This window comes from Hippoglossus hippoglossus, chromosome 21 (assembly GCF_009819705.1).
Source record: "Hippoglossus hippoglossus isolate fHipHip1 chromosome 21, fHipHip1.pri, whole genome shotgun sequence".
NCBI classification, from domain to species: domain Eukaryota; kingdom Metazoa; phylum Chordata; class Actinopteri; order Pleuronectiformes; family Pleuronectidae; genus Hippoglossus; species Hippoglossus hippoglossus.
The window spans coordinates 24,239,684-24,259,824 of NC_047171.1; the positions used below are offsets into that span (position 1 = coordinate 24,239,684).

At 38.8% G+C, this 20,141-nt stretch overlaps 1 protein-coding gene and 1 long non-coding RNA gene across 5 annotated transcripts in view; one reads left to right on the top strand and one right to left on the bottom strand.

Annotated features, from left to right (window-relative positions):
- Nucleotides 1–12,290, bottom strand: part of LOC117754534 — a 22,288-nt gene extending 9,998 nt beyond the window's left edge. Inside the window, exons 1-2 of the long non-coding RNA XR_004612457.1 lie at nucleotides 12,182–12,290; nucleotides 1,412–1,414 (exon numbers count right to left, since the gene is read on the bottom strand). This is a non-coding gene — a long non-coding RNA (uncharacterized LOC117754534). The remainder of the gene's footprint in view (nucleotides 1–1,411; nucleotides 1,415–12,181) is intronic.
- il10rb (interleukin 10 receptor, beta) overlaps nucleotides 1–19,021 on the top strand; it is a 20,897-nt gene extending 1,876 nt beyond the window's left edge. Inside the window, exons 2-8 of one of the 4 annotated variants that reach the window (XM_034573394.1) lie at nucleotides 1,159–1,324; nucleotides 3,226–3,416; nucleotides 4,804–4,964; nucleotides 10,899–11,052; nucleotides 15,876–16,033; nucleotides 16,537–16,709; nucleotides 16,895–19,021. In XM_034573394.1, the coding sequence (XP_034429285.1) occupies nucleotides 1,159–1,324; nucleotides 3,226–3,416; nucleotides 4,804–4,964; nucleotides 10,899–11,052; nucleotides 15,876–16,033; nucleotides 16,537–16,709; nucleotides 16,895–17,105 (1,214 nt within the window). In that variant the 3' untranslated portion in view covers nucleotides 17,106–19,021. Of the gene's footprint in view, nucleotides 1–1,133; nucleotides 1,325–3,225; nucleotides 3,417–4,803; nucleotides 4,965–10,898; nucleotides 11,053–15,875; nucleotides 16,034–16,536; nucleotides 16,710–16,894 lie in introns of those variants that run through there. The other 3 variants (XM_034573397.1, XM_034573395.1, XM_034573396.1) reach the window with 3 other exon arrangements.
- The last annotated feature ends 1,120 nt before the right edge of the window (nucleotides 19,022–20,141 follow it).

Below are 20,141 nucleotides of genomic sequence, written 5' to 3' on the forward strand. Positions count from 1 at the left end.
AGAGGGGGAACATTTTTATCACCACCAATCTCATAAGTCACCTTAGTGACTGTCATCGCGACTACGATGTATGGCGAGAATACAAGGCGCTTGCAGCCAGCAAAGTGAGGTGAAAAAAGGCCAAAGCAAGTGTCAGTGCAGCAGTGCCTATCCAGCAGGCATTTGAGAACTGCAGGAAGTTTGCTAGATACAGTCCATAGGCTACATTACATTACATTACATTTCATTTAGCTGACGCTTTTATCCAAAGCGACTTAAAATAAGTGCATTCAACCATGAGGGTACAAACCCAGAACAACAAGAATCAAGAAAGTACAATTTCTTCAAGAAAGCCAAACTACAAAGTGCTATAAGTAAGTGCCATTTAAGTGCTAGTAAATTGTTAGTTTAAACTTTTATTCAAGGTATAGTCGGAAGAGGTGTGTTTTTAGTTTGTGGCGGAAGATGTGTAGACTTTCTGCTTTCCTGATGTCAATGGGGAGCTCATTCCACCATTTAGGAGCCAGGACAGCGAACAGTCGTGATTTTGTTGAGTGTTTAGCTCGCAGTGAGGGAGCAACAAGCCGATTGGCTAGGGCAATTAATGACAGAATCACGGAATGTATCGCTCTTGATGACCAGTGGTTTTCCGTGGTAGAAGACAAAGGTTTTTCGCCAGCTAATGGCACATTTCGAGGGTTAGGGTTAGGTGTAACAATATGCTGTAACAATATTCTCCATGCAGAAAAAATGCCCCCTGCAACTACTTTTACTAGAGATGTGCTTTGAATTTTTTTTCTAACCAATACAACATTTTATTTCAAACAAGGGGTTAATTTTTACAGGTGCCAATAGCAGCAAAAACAAAAGGACATGAGGAGTCACATCATCACATACCTGCAGCTCCTGTTATCAGAATAAAAATGAACAAATAAACTAAAAGGTCAACACACTGTTTTTCATTAATTACTGTGTAGCTACTGCAAAGTCATGGACAAATTGTTCCAATATAGAAATCAGTATGTCATTGATTACAAATTCAGAAGATATACAATTTTCAATCATGTCATGACAAATAAAAAGCGGAATATATTCACATTTTAGAACCAGCAAATGTGTTGCCTTTTTGTGTCTGTTCACTTATCAATTTATTGATGAATCTGTTTTATTTTTTGACAGAAATTTATTGTATTGCTACAACAACATTGGCAGCAGTTGGACCAGAGCTGGCCCCACCACGGGACCCGATCATGATCACTTTGAACACCAAATATGCATTAAGCTGGGACTGGGACCAGAGTCAAGCAGAGAGTCATGCTATCACCTTTACCACACAATATGTTGGGTGAGTCTTACTCACACATACACACTGTACATCAAATATAAAGGAGAGAGACAGCAATTCTTAGCCAAGAAACAAGTTGGTTGTGACTAGCTTGATCCCAAATAATGTTGGCTGGTAATGCCAGTATCGTAGTTCTTCAAACCAAGAAAATGGTGTAACTGTACTCAGTGTTGTTATGGTTAAGTGTCTGAATGTGTGATAAAGTTCTGCTTAATAGTTTATAGCTGTATCATAAATATTATTTACTCTGTACATCTTCATTACATCCAACATGAATGTCAGTAGATTAACTGTGATAAAAACACTTCACGACGAAATTGGTACATAACAGTATCACATAACCTAAGTTAATGTTTCTTTTTAGAAATGTTTTTGTAAAGCAGTTGGATGGACTCAATATTCATAATTTTAAAAATACTTAATTTCACTAGATAATGTTTTCAAATAACCGAGGAATTTTGATTTTGGTCAAGTTTTCCTTCAGCATTTCACTTTAACTTGCCTCCAGTGGCTGCAACAACAAAGTGAGCTGCGAGTCGCTCTGCATCATATCAAGGCTAACATTAGCTTTAGGAACCATGAATAAATTAAAGAAGAATATTATATATATGTTATGTGGAACTGTTGGACAGGTGAACCCAGGTGCAAACACAGACGTGGAAACAGGAGTAGGTGAAAGGTATTTATTGCCAGGCTGCAGTGTAGGGAGAGTTGGAGCTGGTAGTGGGGAGCCAGGAGCTTTAGGCTGAGGCAGGAGTGATGGGGGTAAAGTTGAAAGGTACAGACGGTTATTCAGAGAGCAGGGACCGGAGCCAGAACAGGAGGAGCTGGAAGGGAAATGGAGAATAGTATGAGGATCAGGTAAAAAGGGCTAAATGCTAAATAGCAAACACAAGTACTGATAAATGGCTTGAAGCGTAGCAACACTAACTGGTAGCAGAGACTATGATCTGGCAGCATGGAGGTGGTCAGGCTGAGTTTATGTAGAGGCTTGATGTCAGATGAGGTGCAGCTGATGAGGCTCTGTTCTGACTCCGGTGCACCTGCAGGCAATCACCCACACAGGGAGAACAACTCAGGGAATGGTAGCAGGTTAGTAGTACCCAGAACAAGAGGTAGAGGGCATGGTAGAAGAAGTCCGAGGGGCAGATGTAACAATATATATAATATATATATTATTTTGGTTATGATACAAGGTGTAAAGGGTTTGTATTTTGGGGGTATTCTTTGTTATTTTTTTATCATATTAATTTGGCAGAGAGTAGGTCACATAGGATATGGGCCAGGGTTATAGTTATATTAGCACTTGACCAAAAGGAGGTCAAACTGACACTTGTAATCAACGTACAAATAATAATAACACACCCACCCACTCCGAACCTGAACATTGCTACCCAGGGGTAATAGAGCCTTCTATAGAGGAGATAAGTGGTATCCAAATCCTTTCTAATTCCTCCGGTCTGTCCTTATATTTAGATATATTCTCCGGGTGATTCTTTTTCCGCAAACAAGAGAAGGAGCTTCGTGCACAGAGGAGACCATTGCACAGAAGATGACACTGTATACTCTTTAGGATTGGGTATCGAACTCTGTACATTTACGGGTACCGACCGAATTACGTTGGTATTACCGGGTACCGATTACGTTGCACGACCATGTGACTCAGCCCTGGAACGTGTTCAAGCCAACATCATTTCTGATCAGTGCAGACAGTCAGATATGTTCAAGTGTTCATTTGGGTCTTTTCATACATGTTTGGACCGTAACAAAGCCCTGTCAGTAATTTGCTCCTCCCTGTGTGTCTATTAATAATGATTAAGCACTCCTCTACTTCAAAACGGTTAGTGTTTTCAGTTACCATAAATGGTGATGCCCGAATGTGTGTTTGCTCATCTCCTCAGGAAGTATAAGCTGGAGTCCAAGAAGATGAGTCCAAACTGGTCCACAGCATGTGAGGAGATGTCACACAGGTCATGTGATCTTACAATGCTCGGCCTGCACTACCTGGGCATCTATATGCTTCGTGTTCGAGCCAATGCAAATGGGCATCACTCCAAATGGGTGCAGTTGGAATTCTGCCCTGATAAAGATGGTAAGAGAGAAGGGATGAAATTAAGACACGTGAATGAAGAGGGGAATGAGAGAGTGAAACACTTCCTCTAAATCTTTGGGCAGCTTACAGGAAACAGTGTGCGGCAGCATGTAACCTTAGATAGTACACCAGAGACCATCAAAATCGAAACAAACATGCTTTGGTAGACAGAGAAGATTGAAGAGCAGATACAACCACAAAGAGATGTTGATAGAGCCATGCACCACATTTCTTAGAACGGTAGCCTTTGTGTGTTGTGAACAGTCTCAAAACACTCCAAACTATCAAAACAACAGTGTAGAGTTCAGTGGTAATCATGCAAAGAGTCTAGGTAAATATCCCCAAGAGATCACAGTTTCTCCAAACTTAGAAAACCAAATGTAGCTGAAAGAACTGATGCACAAAAGCTTGGACTGATTTGTTTGTGGTTTTCAAAATCGATTCTAAATTTACATTATCAATTCTTAATATGCAGAATTCAACAGCCCTTACAATGACATACTTGGATAGGTAATGGCATTGGTGGCTGTGGCTACAATAGAGCAGTCGTTCTCTGTCCTTGGGCAAGATACTGAACCCGGAATTGCTCCTCATAGAAAAAGTGCTGCCCATAGATACACTGTATGAATGTGTGTGTGAATGGCAATAAACTGTACTGTAAAGCATTTTGAGTGGTCATTAAGACTAGAAAAGCACTATATAAATACAGACCATTTATCATTTTGGCGGCCTGTACTTCTAAGCAGGATTTGTTACCTGTTCACTGTGGGTGTTGGATAGTAGCTCAGCAAAAACACTGTAAGCAATGAACATTTTACATGCATTTAGCACGTTAAGAGCAATGTCTTTTCTTTAGTTTAAATTTGTATTGTTCTTTATGGTATTCTACTTACTTTATCTAGTATTGGAATTATTTACAAACCTCATTGTGCATTTGTTTACTGGTATCAATAATCAGTAGAAATTGAATAACAGTGTGGTACCAGTTGTATTCTAAAGATATGAAAATCAGCCTACTTACTGCTATGGAGTATATTTTCATGTTTATTTTTCATTTACCCCCATGTGCGCTAGAACCCACCAGGGTTGCACCTGAAAGAATAAGGCTAAAACTGTCATACACACAATGAGAATACATGTAAATTTCACATTAATGATGGATTCGAAATGGATTAAATTATCGAAATTACCAGTTAATTGTATAATTATCAGTTGTAATCAATGCTTATCACTCTACATTTCTGTAGTTAGAATTTATAAAAGAGGTACCATTTATTTATGTATTTATTTTAAATTAATAAATACTTTGTTTGTGCTTTGAGGAAAGAACACATACAGTATGACAAACCTTAATCTATCCACTCCTGGATCTCATCCTGTGTCTCAGCTGCTGTGGGCCCTCCTGCCAAAGTCAACCTTGCACCTGCTGGAAGTGACCTTGATGTTTTCATCGCTGATCCATTGACAAGCATCAACACCTCCATGAGGGAACATCTTTCCAAAATGTACTACCACATCCTCTACTGGGAACATTCTGAAGACTCAAAGGTAGGCAACTCATCCTTCTGACATACACCCATGTGAACAATATTCGTTCTAGTCTTTGTGGCCTCTGGAATATACTAATACCACTATTTCATCATATTTAAGTAATTTGTCTGCCTGATCATACACATTTTAATAATTATTGTAAAGGAGAATTAGGAATTTAAAGTTAAGAATTAACATTCACTTTGGTTCACACAACGCAGGATGTAAAGCATGCATAAAATGTATGATAATAGAGAAACATATAATTTAACATCATCATATTTGTGTGTGCACAAACGTCTATTGCATCAGATTTTATTTATGAGCATCTGAAATCACAACTTAAGTTTGCCAGAACTCAATTTGTTTAATCTGCACGCTGTGGTTCTGTAAAACATCTCAGAAGTATGTGGGGAAAATCTCACTCGTCTACATGTTTGTAGGATACTAAGTATCCTTTATATCAACTCTGCAGTTATCACCACTTAATCTAGTTTTCTGTGGTTCTTGTTGACCCATCATAAGGAGCAGATAGCAAGGCCAATTATAAATCAAACAAATAGGGGATTATCTTTAATACAGACCTGCCTACCTCAAATAACAGCATGTTACCTTCTTCACTTTAGGTAAAGAAAGGCACTGTACACTGTTTAAGGAAGTACTATAATAAAGTACCCAGCTGCACCCAAAAAGTATAATTATGTAAAGCTCTGGAAAAAAAACAATAGTTTCTTTTATTTACCCTTCCCATTTTCTTTACAGTCCTTAAAGACACATAGTGAAACCTCTGAGACTGCAGCAGCCACTTAAACAAGTCATACACTCATAAACATTCATGTTAGCAGAGTCCCTGTTTTCTGTGTTTGTAATGTATTTTCATTTGAGTGTTGGTTTATTGGTTTTGATTTGTACTCTTCACACCTAGCACAGATGTTTCCTGTCTGTGCTTAGAGTACCACATGAGAAAGACTGACTTGACTTCATGTCTGGTGCTGTTATTTCCTGCTAGCTCCTTTCGCATTAAAGCATTTAGCAGGTCTGTCTTAAAACTGGTTTGACAAGGAGGAACCACATTATTACAGTGCATTCTAAAATAACCCATAACTCGCTCAGATCTGAAGAGTTGGTCAGATCATTTGCTTTAAGGACAGATTGCATGCAAAAGATAATACAATGGAAGCTTCAGTCTCTAATATATTTTTTTAAGAGTAGATTGTTATTGAAATCCTCAAATTGAATCATTGATTTAAACCAGTTTGTAAAGGCATGATAAAAAAAATGTGTATGGTGGTGATTGGCTATAAATGGGTAGACTTTTTAGGTCTGGGTAGATGTTATTTTAAGTTATACCCCATTTACACCTGTAATTAAATGTAGGGCTAAATTAAAATTTACCATCATGGCCATATCAACATACCTAATATGTGTTGCACAAGACTGAGTGTCTGCGATAAATGGTATTCCATGTGCTATGCATTCATGCTCTGCATGTCAATACAGTATATTTGGCCATCAGATGGAGCCCTACTGCCCTAGATAATTCAGTTCAATTCAATTCAACTTTATTTGTATAGTGCCAAATCATAATATACATTATCTCAAGGCACTTTACATAGAAGGTCAAACCATCAGGTTTCAGCAGACTGGTGACTAGTTATGATGAAAACAATAAGAGTGTAAAGATGCTATTGATTATTAATGATAGCAGCAACAATTCATATAATAATTAATTAATAATAGGTATTATTGTTAATAATATTAATAATAATAATTGTTCTCCTGCAGCTCTGGAGTCAGAGATACCTGCAAAGAGAGAGAGAGACTATGGGAGGAAAAGACACATAGTCAGTGACATGTAGTAAAATAAATAAGTGAATGCGGTGGGGGGCAGTCTAGACCTATAGCAGCATAACTAAGGGATTGTTCATGACTCACCGGATCCAGCCCTAACTATAGGCTTTATCAAATAGGAACGTTTTCAGTTTAACCTTAAATGTAGAGATGGTGTCTGCCTCCTGAACCCAGAGTGGGAGCTGGTTCCACAGGAGATGAGCCTGGTAGCTGAAGGCTCTACCTCCCATTCTACTCTTACAGACTCTAGGAACCACAAGATAATCTGTATTTTAGGAGTGAAGTGATCTATTTGGATGATATGATGTTATGAGCTCTTTGATATATGAAGGGGCTTGATTGTTAAGGGCTTTATATATGTGAGGAGCAGGATCTTGAATTATATTCAGAATTTTTTGTCTGAATTTAGAAGTAAGAAGTTTTGGGTCATACAGGCCGTGATGTTCTTCAGAATCAGCTTTATTGGCCATATATGCGTACACATACAAGGAATTTGACTCCATTTTTTCTGTTGCTCTCAACGTACATACACAGTTATAGACAAATAAACCAAAAGGCAAGGACAACAAAGCATAAACGTTTAAGTTAAACATTTAACTACAATATACATTTAAAATCTGAATATAAATATATATACAAAAGTATACAGTACATATATGAATATGAAAAACACAACAACAATGAGAATGAAATGGAGAAATAGTGCAATGGTTTTTGCAGAGTGCAAAGATGCTTCAATAAATATGGAAAGATGTCACAGGATACTTTATATACATGAGGTAGGTGGAATAAATAAATATATATATATGTATGTGTGTGTGTAATCTAGAATATTTACCAGATTATTGCACACTAGACAGAATTAAGTGTTCATCGGAGTGACGGCCAGAGGAAAGAAGCTGTTCTTGTGTCTAGTAGTTTTGGCCTTCAGTGCTCTGTAGCGCCTACCAGAGGGGAGGAGTTGAAACTGGTTGTGTCCGGGGTGTGATGGGTCTGCAGTGATGTTTCCTGCCCGTTTCCTGACTCTGGAGATGTACAGGTCCTGGATGGAGGGCAGGCTGGCACCAATGATTTTTTCTGCAGACCTGACTGTCCGTTGTAGTCTGTTCCTGTCCTGTTTGGTGGCTGATACAAAGCAGACAGTGATGGATGTGCAGAGAACAGACTGGATGATGGCGGTGTAGAACTGGATCAGCAGCTCCTGAGGCAGGTTGAACTTCCTGAGCTGGCGCAGGAAGTACATCCTCTGCTGGGCTTTTTTGTTGATGGTGTCGATGTTGGAGGCCCACTTTTGATACTGGGTGATTGTGGCTCCCAGAAACCTGAAGGTCTCCACAGCAGACACAGTGCTAGTGATCCACTGACAGGTGGAGGCTGGCACAGAAAGCTGGGAGAGTTTGGGTTGTAGTAAATCCGGGATGATGGTGTTGAACGCCGAGCTGAAGTCCACAAACAGAACCCTTGCGTGTGTCCCTGGGGAATCAAGGTGTTGCAGCATGTAGTGCAGTCCCATGTTGACTGCATCATCCACCAACTCCATCATCCGGTAGGCAAACTGCAGGTGGGTCAACACCAGTCTCTCGAATGATTTCATGACCACAGATGTCAGGGCGACGGGTCTGACATCTCATTTTTGAGACATTCCTGAAGTTGAAGTAAGTGATAAGATTTATCAGGCTTCATAGATATGTACAGCTGGGTGTCTGCGTATCAATGGAAGTGTACGTGCTGCTTTCTGATGATGTTGCTTAAAGGAAGCATATATAAGGTGAAGAGTATTGGTCCAAGGAAAGAACCTTGTGGAACTCCATGACTAACTTGTGTGTGCGTGGAGGAGTCATTGTTAACGTAAACAAATTGAAATATAGCTGATAAATATGATTTGAACCAGCCTAATGCTGTTCCTTTAATCCCTACATGTTGTTCCAGTCTCTGTAACATAATCTTATGATCTATGGTGTCAAATGCTGCACTAAGTTCAACAGGAAGAGTATAGAGACAAGTCCATTATCTGAAGCCATGAAAAGGTCATGAGTAACTTTTAACAGTGCTGTTTCTGTGCTGTGATGGATTCTAAATCCTGACTGAAAGTCTTCCAACAAACCATTACTATCTAAGTAATCACATAGCTGGTTAGCAACAGATTTTTCAAGGATTTTGGAAATGAAGGGCAGGTTTGATATGGGTATATAATTAGCTTAAACCTCTGGATCAAGAGTGGGCTTTTTAAGCAGAGGTTTAATTACCGCTACCTTAAAATCTTGTGGTAGGTGGCCGGTTGACAAAGACATATTAATCTGATTTAATTAGGAACTGTCAATACATTTAACTGATTACAGTTAACAAATTAAAGATATTCAGATGATTGACGGGCCTGTCAAGGGTTGTCCTGAATAGAGAATTGGAAGCTGCCTCGTCTCCTGAAAAAATTCTGGAACATTGGAAACTGCTAGTGATCATGTTTTCCCCAGGCCAAATTGATGTCTATACATTTTTTCTAATAAAACCATGTTGTTGGAATTGAAATCATGCAATTTCAAAATAGGCTACTCAGTGTATGTGTACTATGTTAGCAGTAAAACCAAAGCAGAAAGACTTTAACACCGTATACTTAAGCATTTATCGCAAGTAATGTCGTCTTCGCAATATTCAACAACATTATCGCATATCATATTTTTCTCAATTTTGTGCAGCCTTTTAAAAATGCGTTTCAAATTCTATTTAGCTGATAAAATTTACACCTGGTGTTAATCCTCATCACTAGTGTCCACATTTAGATGTGTTAGGTATCTGATAGCACTTTCAAGCTCATGTTACATCTTCCTCTTGTTTGTGCTGCTCCAAAAAAAGATGAGGAAGAATAACAGAAGATGGTAGCCATCAGTGCTGCTACATTATTAGGTTTTCTTGCTTTTCGCGCACCGACACCAACTCAGCTGACATCTCTGACCCTCTACAGTTTAAATGTTTGTTTGTTTGAAATGACCTCCACAATATCACACCGTAACAAGCACTCACACACACAAACAGTGTGGTCGGACACATCTGTAAACTGTAAAGACTGGTTTAAAACAACAGAATTTGTTAACTTAGGCAGGGCTCCAGACTAAGTTTTTACATTGGTCACACTGGTGGATTTAGGTGCACCAGCACATAATTAAGGTGCACCTACAATATTATATTGCAATTATACCCTTTCAAAGAGCAATGAACTTTAAATTCTTAAGAATATTCAGTCCAACATTTGAATTACAATTAAAAATGTTTGAAAAATCCTAAATAAATACAACATAAACAAAATAAAGCACACACAACCAAAATAATACATATAATTGACTATCTGGCTCTGTTAACAAAAATTGCTCTTGAATAAATATTAAACATTTGGCACAAGATATATGTTAACAGCTCAGTAAAGAGGGTGGGATTGTTATTATTTGGATGGGCTTCTAGTTTTTGTATTGCATTAGGTTAGTATTTCAGCGTTTCTTCTAGGAACTTGTGTGTGTGTGTCTGCTGGTCTTTGTCACTCTTCACACACAAACCAACAATCACATTTATTTAATTATTATTAATCGATGACGAAGTCATATCATGAATCCGGATCGTTCCTGTCACTAAACACTGATGTCCTGGCTGTGCGTCTCATGTTGTGTGTGTTACGTGCTCACTAAATGTTGGTTTCATGTGTTTAAATAACACATACTCATAATAACATAACGTCGGTACTGTTCAGATCCTAATAACTTGTGATTAGTGTTGGTGTTTATGTTAAAGTGTAAAATGAGCACAGGTCAGCAGGAGTGTGGAGGGAGGATACCGAGTCATGAGACTCTGTTGAGATAAATGATATCAATTTCATAGAAATTATCAAAATCATGACTTCAGTACGTACAGGAGCGCCATTACTGGAACAAATACTGAGTAAAAGTGATCTTTGTGGTTGATTTTCATCTACCAGAGGAATTTTTTATAATTTCTTTGACCTTAATATCTATCACATCCTTCCAGACATCCCATCACAGATCCTAATGTTGTTGTGTCATGGCTAAATTAAATTAAAGAGTAACGTTTGATTAACCTGTCCCATGTGTCCCTCAGGCCTTAACAACCCAGACGTTAAGCAGCGAGGCCAACTTGGTGACTTTGCCAGGCCTAAAGGCTCGGACGTTGTACTGTGTGAGCATCCAGTCTTGCAACGACTTCTACAACAAGAGCAGTAGCTTCACTTCGCCCCAGTGTATGCAGACTGAAGGTAACTGAGCAACACACTCTCTAATAGACCCAGGGGGACCAAACTATTGAATCAATCTGTTGATATGAGTGATTAAGAATGTATGTCCAGGGTCACTGCTAGCCATTTGGGTGCCCTATTTACTATTACTATGACAAAACTTCAAACTGTCCACAATCAGAGCATTTGTCAGGGGTAGACAAATAAAAAAAAAATGGTGACAAAGTACACAAATGTTTCAGTGCGATATCAGGCTCACATGCATATTTTGCTTTTCAAACAAATTTACAATTAACTGAGCAGAGATATAACCAACTTTTCTGTACCTGGATTATAATGAAATGCATGTGATAATATAGGCCATCGTGTTGAAGAGTGTCCATATTTAAAACCTCTTAGCATCAGTCTGACATTTAGACAGGACACATTTTAATGGGTCTATGACTGGGTTATATAATAACCCATACACAAAACATTCTATGAAAAAGCACGAAGAAGTTTACCATTACGTCACAAACCAACATGGCTACGTGCACAGCCCACTGTCTCACAATGGAGGAACAGCTGATCTGTGTATAGCTGTTAAAAGAGAAATGTCCACCGTGTCTGTGTTGATGAGCTGCTGCATCACATCAAGCCATTCATAACGCATGGAGGGACCCAGAGCAAGCAGCTAAGGCACGCTGTAGGGAAAAGGGCTTGACTCAAACGTTTCAAAATCGTACAATAACAACTGAGTAAATCACCATAAAAAGTTGTACATCATAATTGTGGTGCCCCGTCTGGCACTTGGTGCCCTAAGCACAGTGTGAGATGGGCATGGTGGGAGCGGCAGCCCATTGTGTCCTTTGTTGGTTGAATCTTAAAGTACACACCCACATTATGCACTGGGCACCCAGGACTGTCTCCTATTGGATGCTGGACCTGAGCTTTGGGTATGTTTACAAATGCTTGCGGCAGAGCTGGGGTCCATATATCACATGTAGGAGCAAAAACACACTTGAGCTACTTAGAAGAATCTAACTGTTGTGTTGTATTGCAGTTGTTGTTTGTGGTTTTAGTCGAAGACTGTGTATAAAGATGGACGCAGTGTCCGTGAAGTCACCCATTGGTTTCTGAAGAGATTTTAAGCTCATAGTGGGCGTTTCACCCGTCAACATATTGCTGGTGCCTGACTTCTCCTAGTTCCTGGCTAATCCAAAAATGGGTAAAGAGGTAGAGCAAGTCGAGCTGAGGTGGTCCAAATGAAGGCTGACAGCTGAGCCATGCCCACTGTTAGCTCCGGCTACGGAGCTATGCTAGATGCTATCCGATGTTGCTAACCGGCTAGTGCTGCGGTCTTGTTGCTTTGGGATGTTAGAGGTCTTCTTCCTTCTGTCCTACTCCCTGCGAGGATGAGCAGCACCTGATGTCCTCAGCTGTGTCAACCACTGTGTAAGCAGTAACATTGAGGGAGATCGGCAGCTTCAGGCTGGTCAACATGAGGGCAACCTACACCAGCTTCATCTGCACAACACTTCATGTTTACCTCCAAGTTAATTTCTAAATTCATTATGGTTGGTAAAACTATATAACATCTGTAGCCACACCACTGTTATCACCTCTGCTCTTCCTCATCTCTACAATCCAACTTTTTTCACTAATCTTTCTCCCACTTTATGGACTGCAGTCCAAACATGCATCTTTGGGCCTATTCTGGGCCTAGCTGTTACCACTTGCACATGCCAGGTCTGTGTATTATCTTCAAATGAATGTGTTAACTTTTACATTGTATAATTTTAATATTGTCCACCTAAATGTGTTTTATGTCCTTTCATGTAAAAAATGTTTTAAGAGCTAATCTACAATTACGCCTGATTTACATTTCAATAAATTCTAGTTGCCTAAAACAATTAGGCCATATCGCAATACACAATATATATCTCAATATTTTGAAATCTCCTTTACATCACTGTACAAATGTTAAATTCATAGAAGTCCACAGGAAGTGGCTAAGTTAGCGGACGTTAGCATTTCTGACGGTACCTGAATGCACCTCGTCAGAAGATATCAGCGGACATTTAGGCTTAAAACACGGTGTAAATCACCTCGTTTCGAGTGGAATATAAATGTTGGGCCTTCTGATCATTGAGCAGCTGTGGATCATAGAGGAAACTCTGTTTTCAGTGTTTGTTTCCACTGTTCTTCAACAAAGCCACTAGTCGGCGCCTCTCAGCTCACAGTGAGTGAGTGATATATCGCCCACCCCTAATAAATTGTGTTTACAACTTGCAATACTTACTGAATGTTATATTTCACTTTCAAATGTGATTTTCGATTGCAACTCATACAATACAGATAAAACATTACGCATTAATGGGGATAGGGGAGAAGAAGTAACAGTCCAGCAGATCCATTAAATGCTCCTGTAGAAGATATGTGCATTCTATCAGGCGATTGTTTTTTCCCCCTTTTTTTGTGTCAGGATACCTGTGCAATATTCAAAAGACATTCTCAGAGGTACATCCTGCATAAATGGTTTCTCCTTACGGCCTTCAAAACTATAACGTGTGCAGGTCTACTTTCTCAGTGAATGATGTGCATTTGAGATAACAACCCTTAGGCTAAAATATGGTGTAAATGATGCCGTTTCGAGTCGAATTTGAATGTCAGGGCTTCCAGACACATCTATCTAATTATTGTCTTCTAGTTGTTGTTCTAAATGGTTGATTTTGACCAGGGTGTTTTGATTCCCTCAAAGCAGAAGAAAGGTTACTTTACTTTGTAAACTTGACAAACTCTGCAGAAGAGAGTGTATATTGCACTACAGAACAGGCATTTTCAGCAGTTGCATTTCATTCCAGAGTTGTGGGAGCGGTTGCCCTGGTCACATCTCTATATACTATCAATATTGTAAAAGTTTCCATACCCTTCTCAAAGAGAAAGTGCTGCAAATAGATGCACTGTATATAAATGTGTCCGAATGGGTGAAAGGCAAAAACTGTACTTTATAACTTAGTGCTAAACACAGACCATTTACACCATATTACTATAATCTTATTATGTAAATAAAAATGTCTGACATCAAATTCATGACCGCTAGTGCAGTGCCAGTTCTAAACATGCCTGTTTGGGATGTTTGTTTGGCCTTTGGTAATACTGGTATTACAGCTTTCTATCTGAAACTGCAAAAATGATCTGCAGTAATTGAGCAGTAGCCAATAAAGACCGGCTCCTGGACACAGTCTGCAGAAACCTGAAGCTTTTTGGTTGTGTATAAAAAGGTCGGTGAAGCCCAAACTGGGGAATCACTTAAAGTTGCGATTGTCATTAACGTGCTGTTGTCATGATCGACAATGTCACTTAAATTGATGAGTCCAAGCTGCTTCAGAGCACTGGTCGTCTGTTCATTCAAAGTTTATTCATATTGAATGTATCATGTATCCAAATCGCACCAAATTTGACATTGCATTTCCTTGGGCCCTTAACAATACACATCCCATATGGGAGCCGCAGACAGAGATTTCTGTCATATAATAGATATGAAAGCTAATTCTTAACTTAGAAATTAGTTAGTAACTTAACTGATACTGACTTGCTTAACACCTGTAGAGAGTTTTGTTTCTCCCTGTAGGGGTTAGCCTATCAGCAAGGCCCCTTCAGTCTTACATAAATTGTAAACTGTCACTCAGACACAGAAAAAGTCATAACCAACAAGTGTACGTCTTTTTCCCAGGAGCGGGTTTGGATATTAGCAGATAATTAATAATTATCAGGGACAATTATTGATATTCATAAGGTATTAATGGATATTAATGATTACACTGGACCACCCAGGGACCAATAACAAAACTGTAGATTACGTCTCAGATTGGTGTTTTCTTATCAACTCCTGGGAGATATTGACACTTGTAGATAGCAAGTTGGCACAATTAACACCACAATTATTCCACATAAGGCTCCATGAAAGGGTCCTTCAGGATGCTGGCCGCTCTGCTGCGGCAGCGAGACCTGAATAAGCCCGCCATCTATGTGTGTTACTTACTCAAGTGTTCAGGCTATAAGCATTCAAATTACAGGTTAGGCTGCTTCACATGATTAATCTTGTCACGGAGATAATTGCAGAATAAAGTGGAGCCTACTCAAGTTCCCATGGGGTCTCTATGCCAATCTGAACAGTGAAAAGCAATGAGTCGTACCCTATAGTGTCCAAACATTTGTTTTGTAGTAACTAAAAAAACAAAATTCAATGCCTAAGGTGTTTTGGGTTAGATTAGCACGTCACAGACTCAGTTCTCGTATTGACATCTGTCCTGGTGGTCAGCTACAAGTGGTCAGCTCTAAGAACATGTCTGAACGCACGCAAATTTGTCCTGAGATCCAATCACTGAAACCACATTCAGAGGTAGTCTGGGAAGTATGTGGCCACATTCTTTTCATTGTGTGTCCTGGGCCACATACTGTATAAAGGTCTCTTCTTTGTCTTCGAAGGAAAAGGATACAATTTTTCTTCATAGCAGAGCTAAGGAGTTATTCATTCAGTTGTTCTTAACTCCACTTGCTCCCTTTCTCTCACACCAAGATACACATACGTAACACGCACACACAAACATTGTCACTGGACACATCTGTAAGCAACATAATTTGGTCTTCGTTAACACAAATGTCATGCGTGATAATTTGAACATAGAGCAGGGAATTGAGAACTTTTGCAGCTTTGTTGTGGTTTCCTTTCATCTCCCCCCTTTCACTAACGATAATTGTGGTTTTTGATAGGACAGAAGTATTTGATTTAATGTCATGAGAAAAACTGTAGAAACCCTGTGTGAGTGATTCACTGCTTGTGTGTTTCTGCACTTTAACAGGTAATACTCCATGGTGGCAGATCATCCTGTACTTCGTGGCCTCTCTGGTGATCTTCTTCCTTGTCATGCTGCTCTTACTCTACAGCCTCTTTTGGTGCTACAAAACACTCAAGGCAACGTTGTACCCCTCCAACCAGTTGCCTATACATTTCCAAGAGGTACGTAAGGGGCGACAGCATGCAATTGTCTGAATTGTCTCAATGCTGCAGGGCTATACAACTTCAATATCAAGTGGGCTAAATAGAAAAATCACTGCGGGTTTGTGCAAATGGTTACATTCCATCCCAAAAAACAACAAGGTGTTTTTCGGACAGGCCCATATCCACAATTAGAAATAATTATATTACACATCACACGCATGCCATCCTGATTTCCAGCCAGTCTTGCGGGCCATAGAAATTTCCAAAGGGCTTGGCCCACAGGCCGCTGGTTTAATAGTCATGCATTACAGCTTTGGCTGAATGCATACAGGAGGCAAATCAAGTTTGTGTTCATAATTCTGATATTTGAGGTCAAATAACCTTTATATTCACATAGTTTTGTTAGTAGTTCATAAAAGAACATAAAGCTAGTATATAGATGTAGCAGCTCACCAAGTTTTTTTCTAGAGTGTCTCATCTCAATCTCTCTTCTCTTTTCCTCCCCTTGGTCCCCCCTCCAGTATCTCTATGACTCTCCTAGTTCTGACATTCCTCGCCTCCTCACTCCGGTTTCAGAATCAGAGCTGCTGTGTGATAATGTGATCATTTGTGCTGAGCCAACAGTCCTGGAAATCCACATATTTCGTCCTGATGCCATGGCAGCTCCTCCATCAGACTTGAAGTCAGATACCAGGTTGATTTTAATCTATGCTACATCTGCTCACATGTTCCATTGATGTTTACAACATGATAGGAATGTAGACATTATACTTTTGGTATTTGTATTGTTTAATTTCTTTACCAGTATTGCTGAAAACTAATACAACTTTAGAGAATAAACAACAAATGAATAAATATACGTTATCCTTGTGGTTCCAGTGGAAGACACAGTCGTCAGGACAGCAGCAGCAGCAGTGGAGACTCTGGAGTTTATTCTACTGGGGGAACCTCCAACCTGTCACAGCTCAACAGCAGTCAAACCTGCACAGGAACGGAAGACCTGGAGCAGGTAAAGATGCAGGAAATGACTCCAGGGCTCGAGACACAACTTCTGATAGCAGATGAGGGCATTGTAGACATGTGTGTCTGAACATATGCATTGAAAAATATATTTGTTGCGAAGAAACATAAAGCAAGGATGATGTTAAGGAAACTGGAGGTTTGTGGACAGTGTGGCTTTTTGTTCCTGTAAAAACAATTTCACGAATGACAGACTCACACAAGGAAGAAAACTGCTGAACTATCACTCACCATCTCACTTTCCAAGAAGGAAGTGTGTTGTTAAAATAAAAAGAAACAACTTCAGTGTTTGTGTAGCTCTCTTTAAAATTGCTTTTGAAGATCCAGTTCCTTCAGTGACCTACATTTGGCACCAACCAGGAGTCCTGTTAGTGCTCATCTTCAGCAGCCAATGTCTTAAACCTGATTTCATTCTGAGAGTGGTTGACATGTCGCTGTAATATGACTGTCTGAGGGATTTAGTGTATATTTGTTTCAGTCTGCATTAATAATGTTAGAGTGTAAAATCATGTTTTATCTGTCTTTTAATATCCAGTGCTTTAATAAGATATTAAAAGTAGCTGATTCGGTAACAAATTTAATGAATGACGTTAAAGCACTGAGAATTTGCAGAAAAGTAAAGTAATACAATACAGCAATTGTGTACCAGGACTTAATATTTCCATTGATATTGGATAGTCCCAATGATCAAATGGTGATTAATACATACCGGACATATGTTAAGAAAATCCTTTAACCAAAAAGTTCTGCCTAAATTGGAAAAATATTTTCAGGGTATTGTTGACAGTTGGATTCTTATTGGTGTGAAGTAAAAAGGGGAATATCAGAGGTAACCAGGCAGGCGTTTCTAAAATGCAATATGTGACATCCTTTTTACAGTCGTATTTATATTTTAAAGAGACTTAGACCCAGTCTGATTTTGAACTGGGAATAATTATCCTGATCCAAAATGTACTGGACAATTGATGATGCATCTCCATTTTCTCCCTCTGGTCCTGCCAATATACCCACTTGACAGTCTCAGCTGTCAATCATGATGTTTCACTCTGTTTTTATAGCACCAAATTACTTATTAAAACCAAACTTACAGGGAAAATGAACATGCCTTGGTGTGATAAGACCTACTTATAATGACAGAAACCATCTTTGAGAAAAATGGATTTCATGTGTACTCCTGTCTAGAGAGCAGATATCCGGGCCAAGACTCCTGTTGTGTGACTAGTTTCTTTTATCATGAGTCAAACGCCAACAGAGATTTTGAGTCAGTTCATGCTCCCTCCAAACATGTAAACATTGAGTTTCTACATATATCCATGTAAATATATTGTATGCCTTGGGCAGTGCTGGTCATTGTCACTACTGACACAATGATATTTAAAATGGTTCGGTTCTTAAACATTTTGATAAAATGTCTCTTAATCAAGGTAGTTATCAGTCCATCCATAAAAGATCCTCTAAATAGTTATGTTTGTGTCTAAAACAATTAGTTAAAGAAAATTAGGTTTTATTTTATGTGCTTGTGATGTGGATCTGAGAAAAGCTTGAACACAATTTAATTACAATTTTATTCTTCCATTTATGATTCTAATAGGATCTTGGTGCCATTTTAGTTTTGCTTGTTCTGAAAAGAGATTTTTTTCTCATATTTTCATATAACTTATATTATTTCTGCTGTTTTCATGTTTTGAGTGTATTTTTAGGTTTTGATGGAGAAACCGTGTTCAGTTAGTTATAAATGTTACCTTACTTGTTTTTCCAGATCACTTAATCCATGACTTTACATTCAACTAAGGTCAAAAGAACCTTAGCAATTTTTTTTGTGAAATAAGTTTATCGTTGTTGCTGAATTTCCTCTGCATTGTCTGAACATATTTTCTTTGTTGATATTGTGTCTAAGCCTCTTGTGAAGCTGTGTGTTGGTGAATATACAGCAGCCATGTTAATGGACAATCAAAAGATAATGAAATAAAACACCCCAATGCGAAACCTCTGTGTCTAAATTAGTGACTTTTCTGCATGCTGATTCTCTCTCTCTCAGGCACGCACTTACACAAGACTGCAACAATGTTTAACCTCATTAGGGCTGCAACTATTGACTCTTCATTTTCAATTAATCTGTCGATAAATTTCCTGATTGATAATTTTGTCTATAAAATGTCTGCCGTTTTTGGAAAATGCCCATCATTAGTAGATTATCAAAATACAGTAGTTGCTTTTGTGTGATTGACGAATCAATGAGTCATTGCATCTCTGTACCTGTCACATTGTTCATGGTGATTAAACATTTTTTTATAATGTCAGTTTTCCCAGTGTCACATCCTTTAATTGTTGACTGTCTCCATCTCAGCTTAGTGTGTAATAACCAAATATACATGACTTTGATTGAATATTTAATTTCTGACACCCTAACTATACCAGATTTTGCCGTCAGACTTCGAAAAACTATTTTAGGAAATATTACAGCACTGGCTGAATTATCACCCTCGATTTAAGCCTGTATTTTCTCACTTATCTCACTTATTTATTCTCACATTAATTTAGCAGTGAAGTAGTATGCTTTTTCTGTATTTAGAAAATAACAATTATATTTATTTATACAAAAAAGACAAAGCAAGTGTCAGAACATAAATATATATGAGGGTTGAGGGCAGAGGTTGTCACACCTTGTTAAAGCCCTAAGAGACAAATTGTAATTTGTGAATATGGGCTATACAAATAAAATTTGATTGATTGATTGATGTACTGCACTAGATACACAGTAAGGAATAAGTGGTGGTGTTCCTCCATAAAGTTCCTATCCATGTCTCACTCGGTGAACAAACGTATGGTGTGTCAATACCCTCCAGTATCACCCATACCATGCAGATGCCATGCTGTCAGCGCTTGGTAAGGTTCCTTTGTTCCTGTTGCAATTAGTTTGGCCACAAATGTAATCATGGTCCGTAATAAGCTGCTTGTACAGGTAACCTACAGTCTCTGTTAGAGGATAAGTTCACATATCACCCATCACCTACACTGAAATAGATTCTCTGTACATCCACTATTGACAGTAGGGATGATTCCAGCCACCAGTTTTTATTTCACGTTAAAGGTTTGTCTTTTTTGC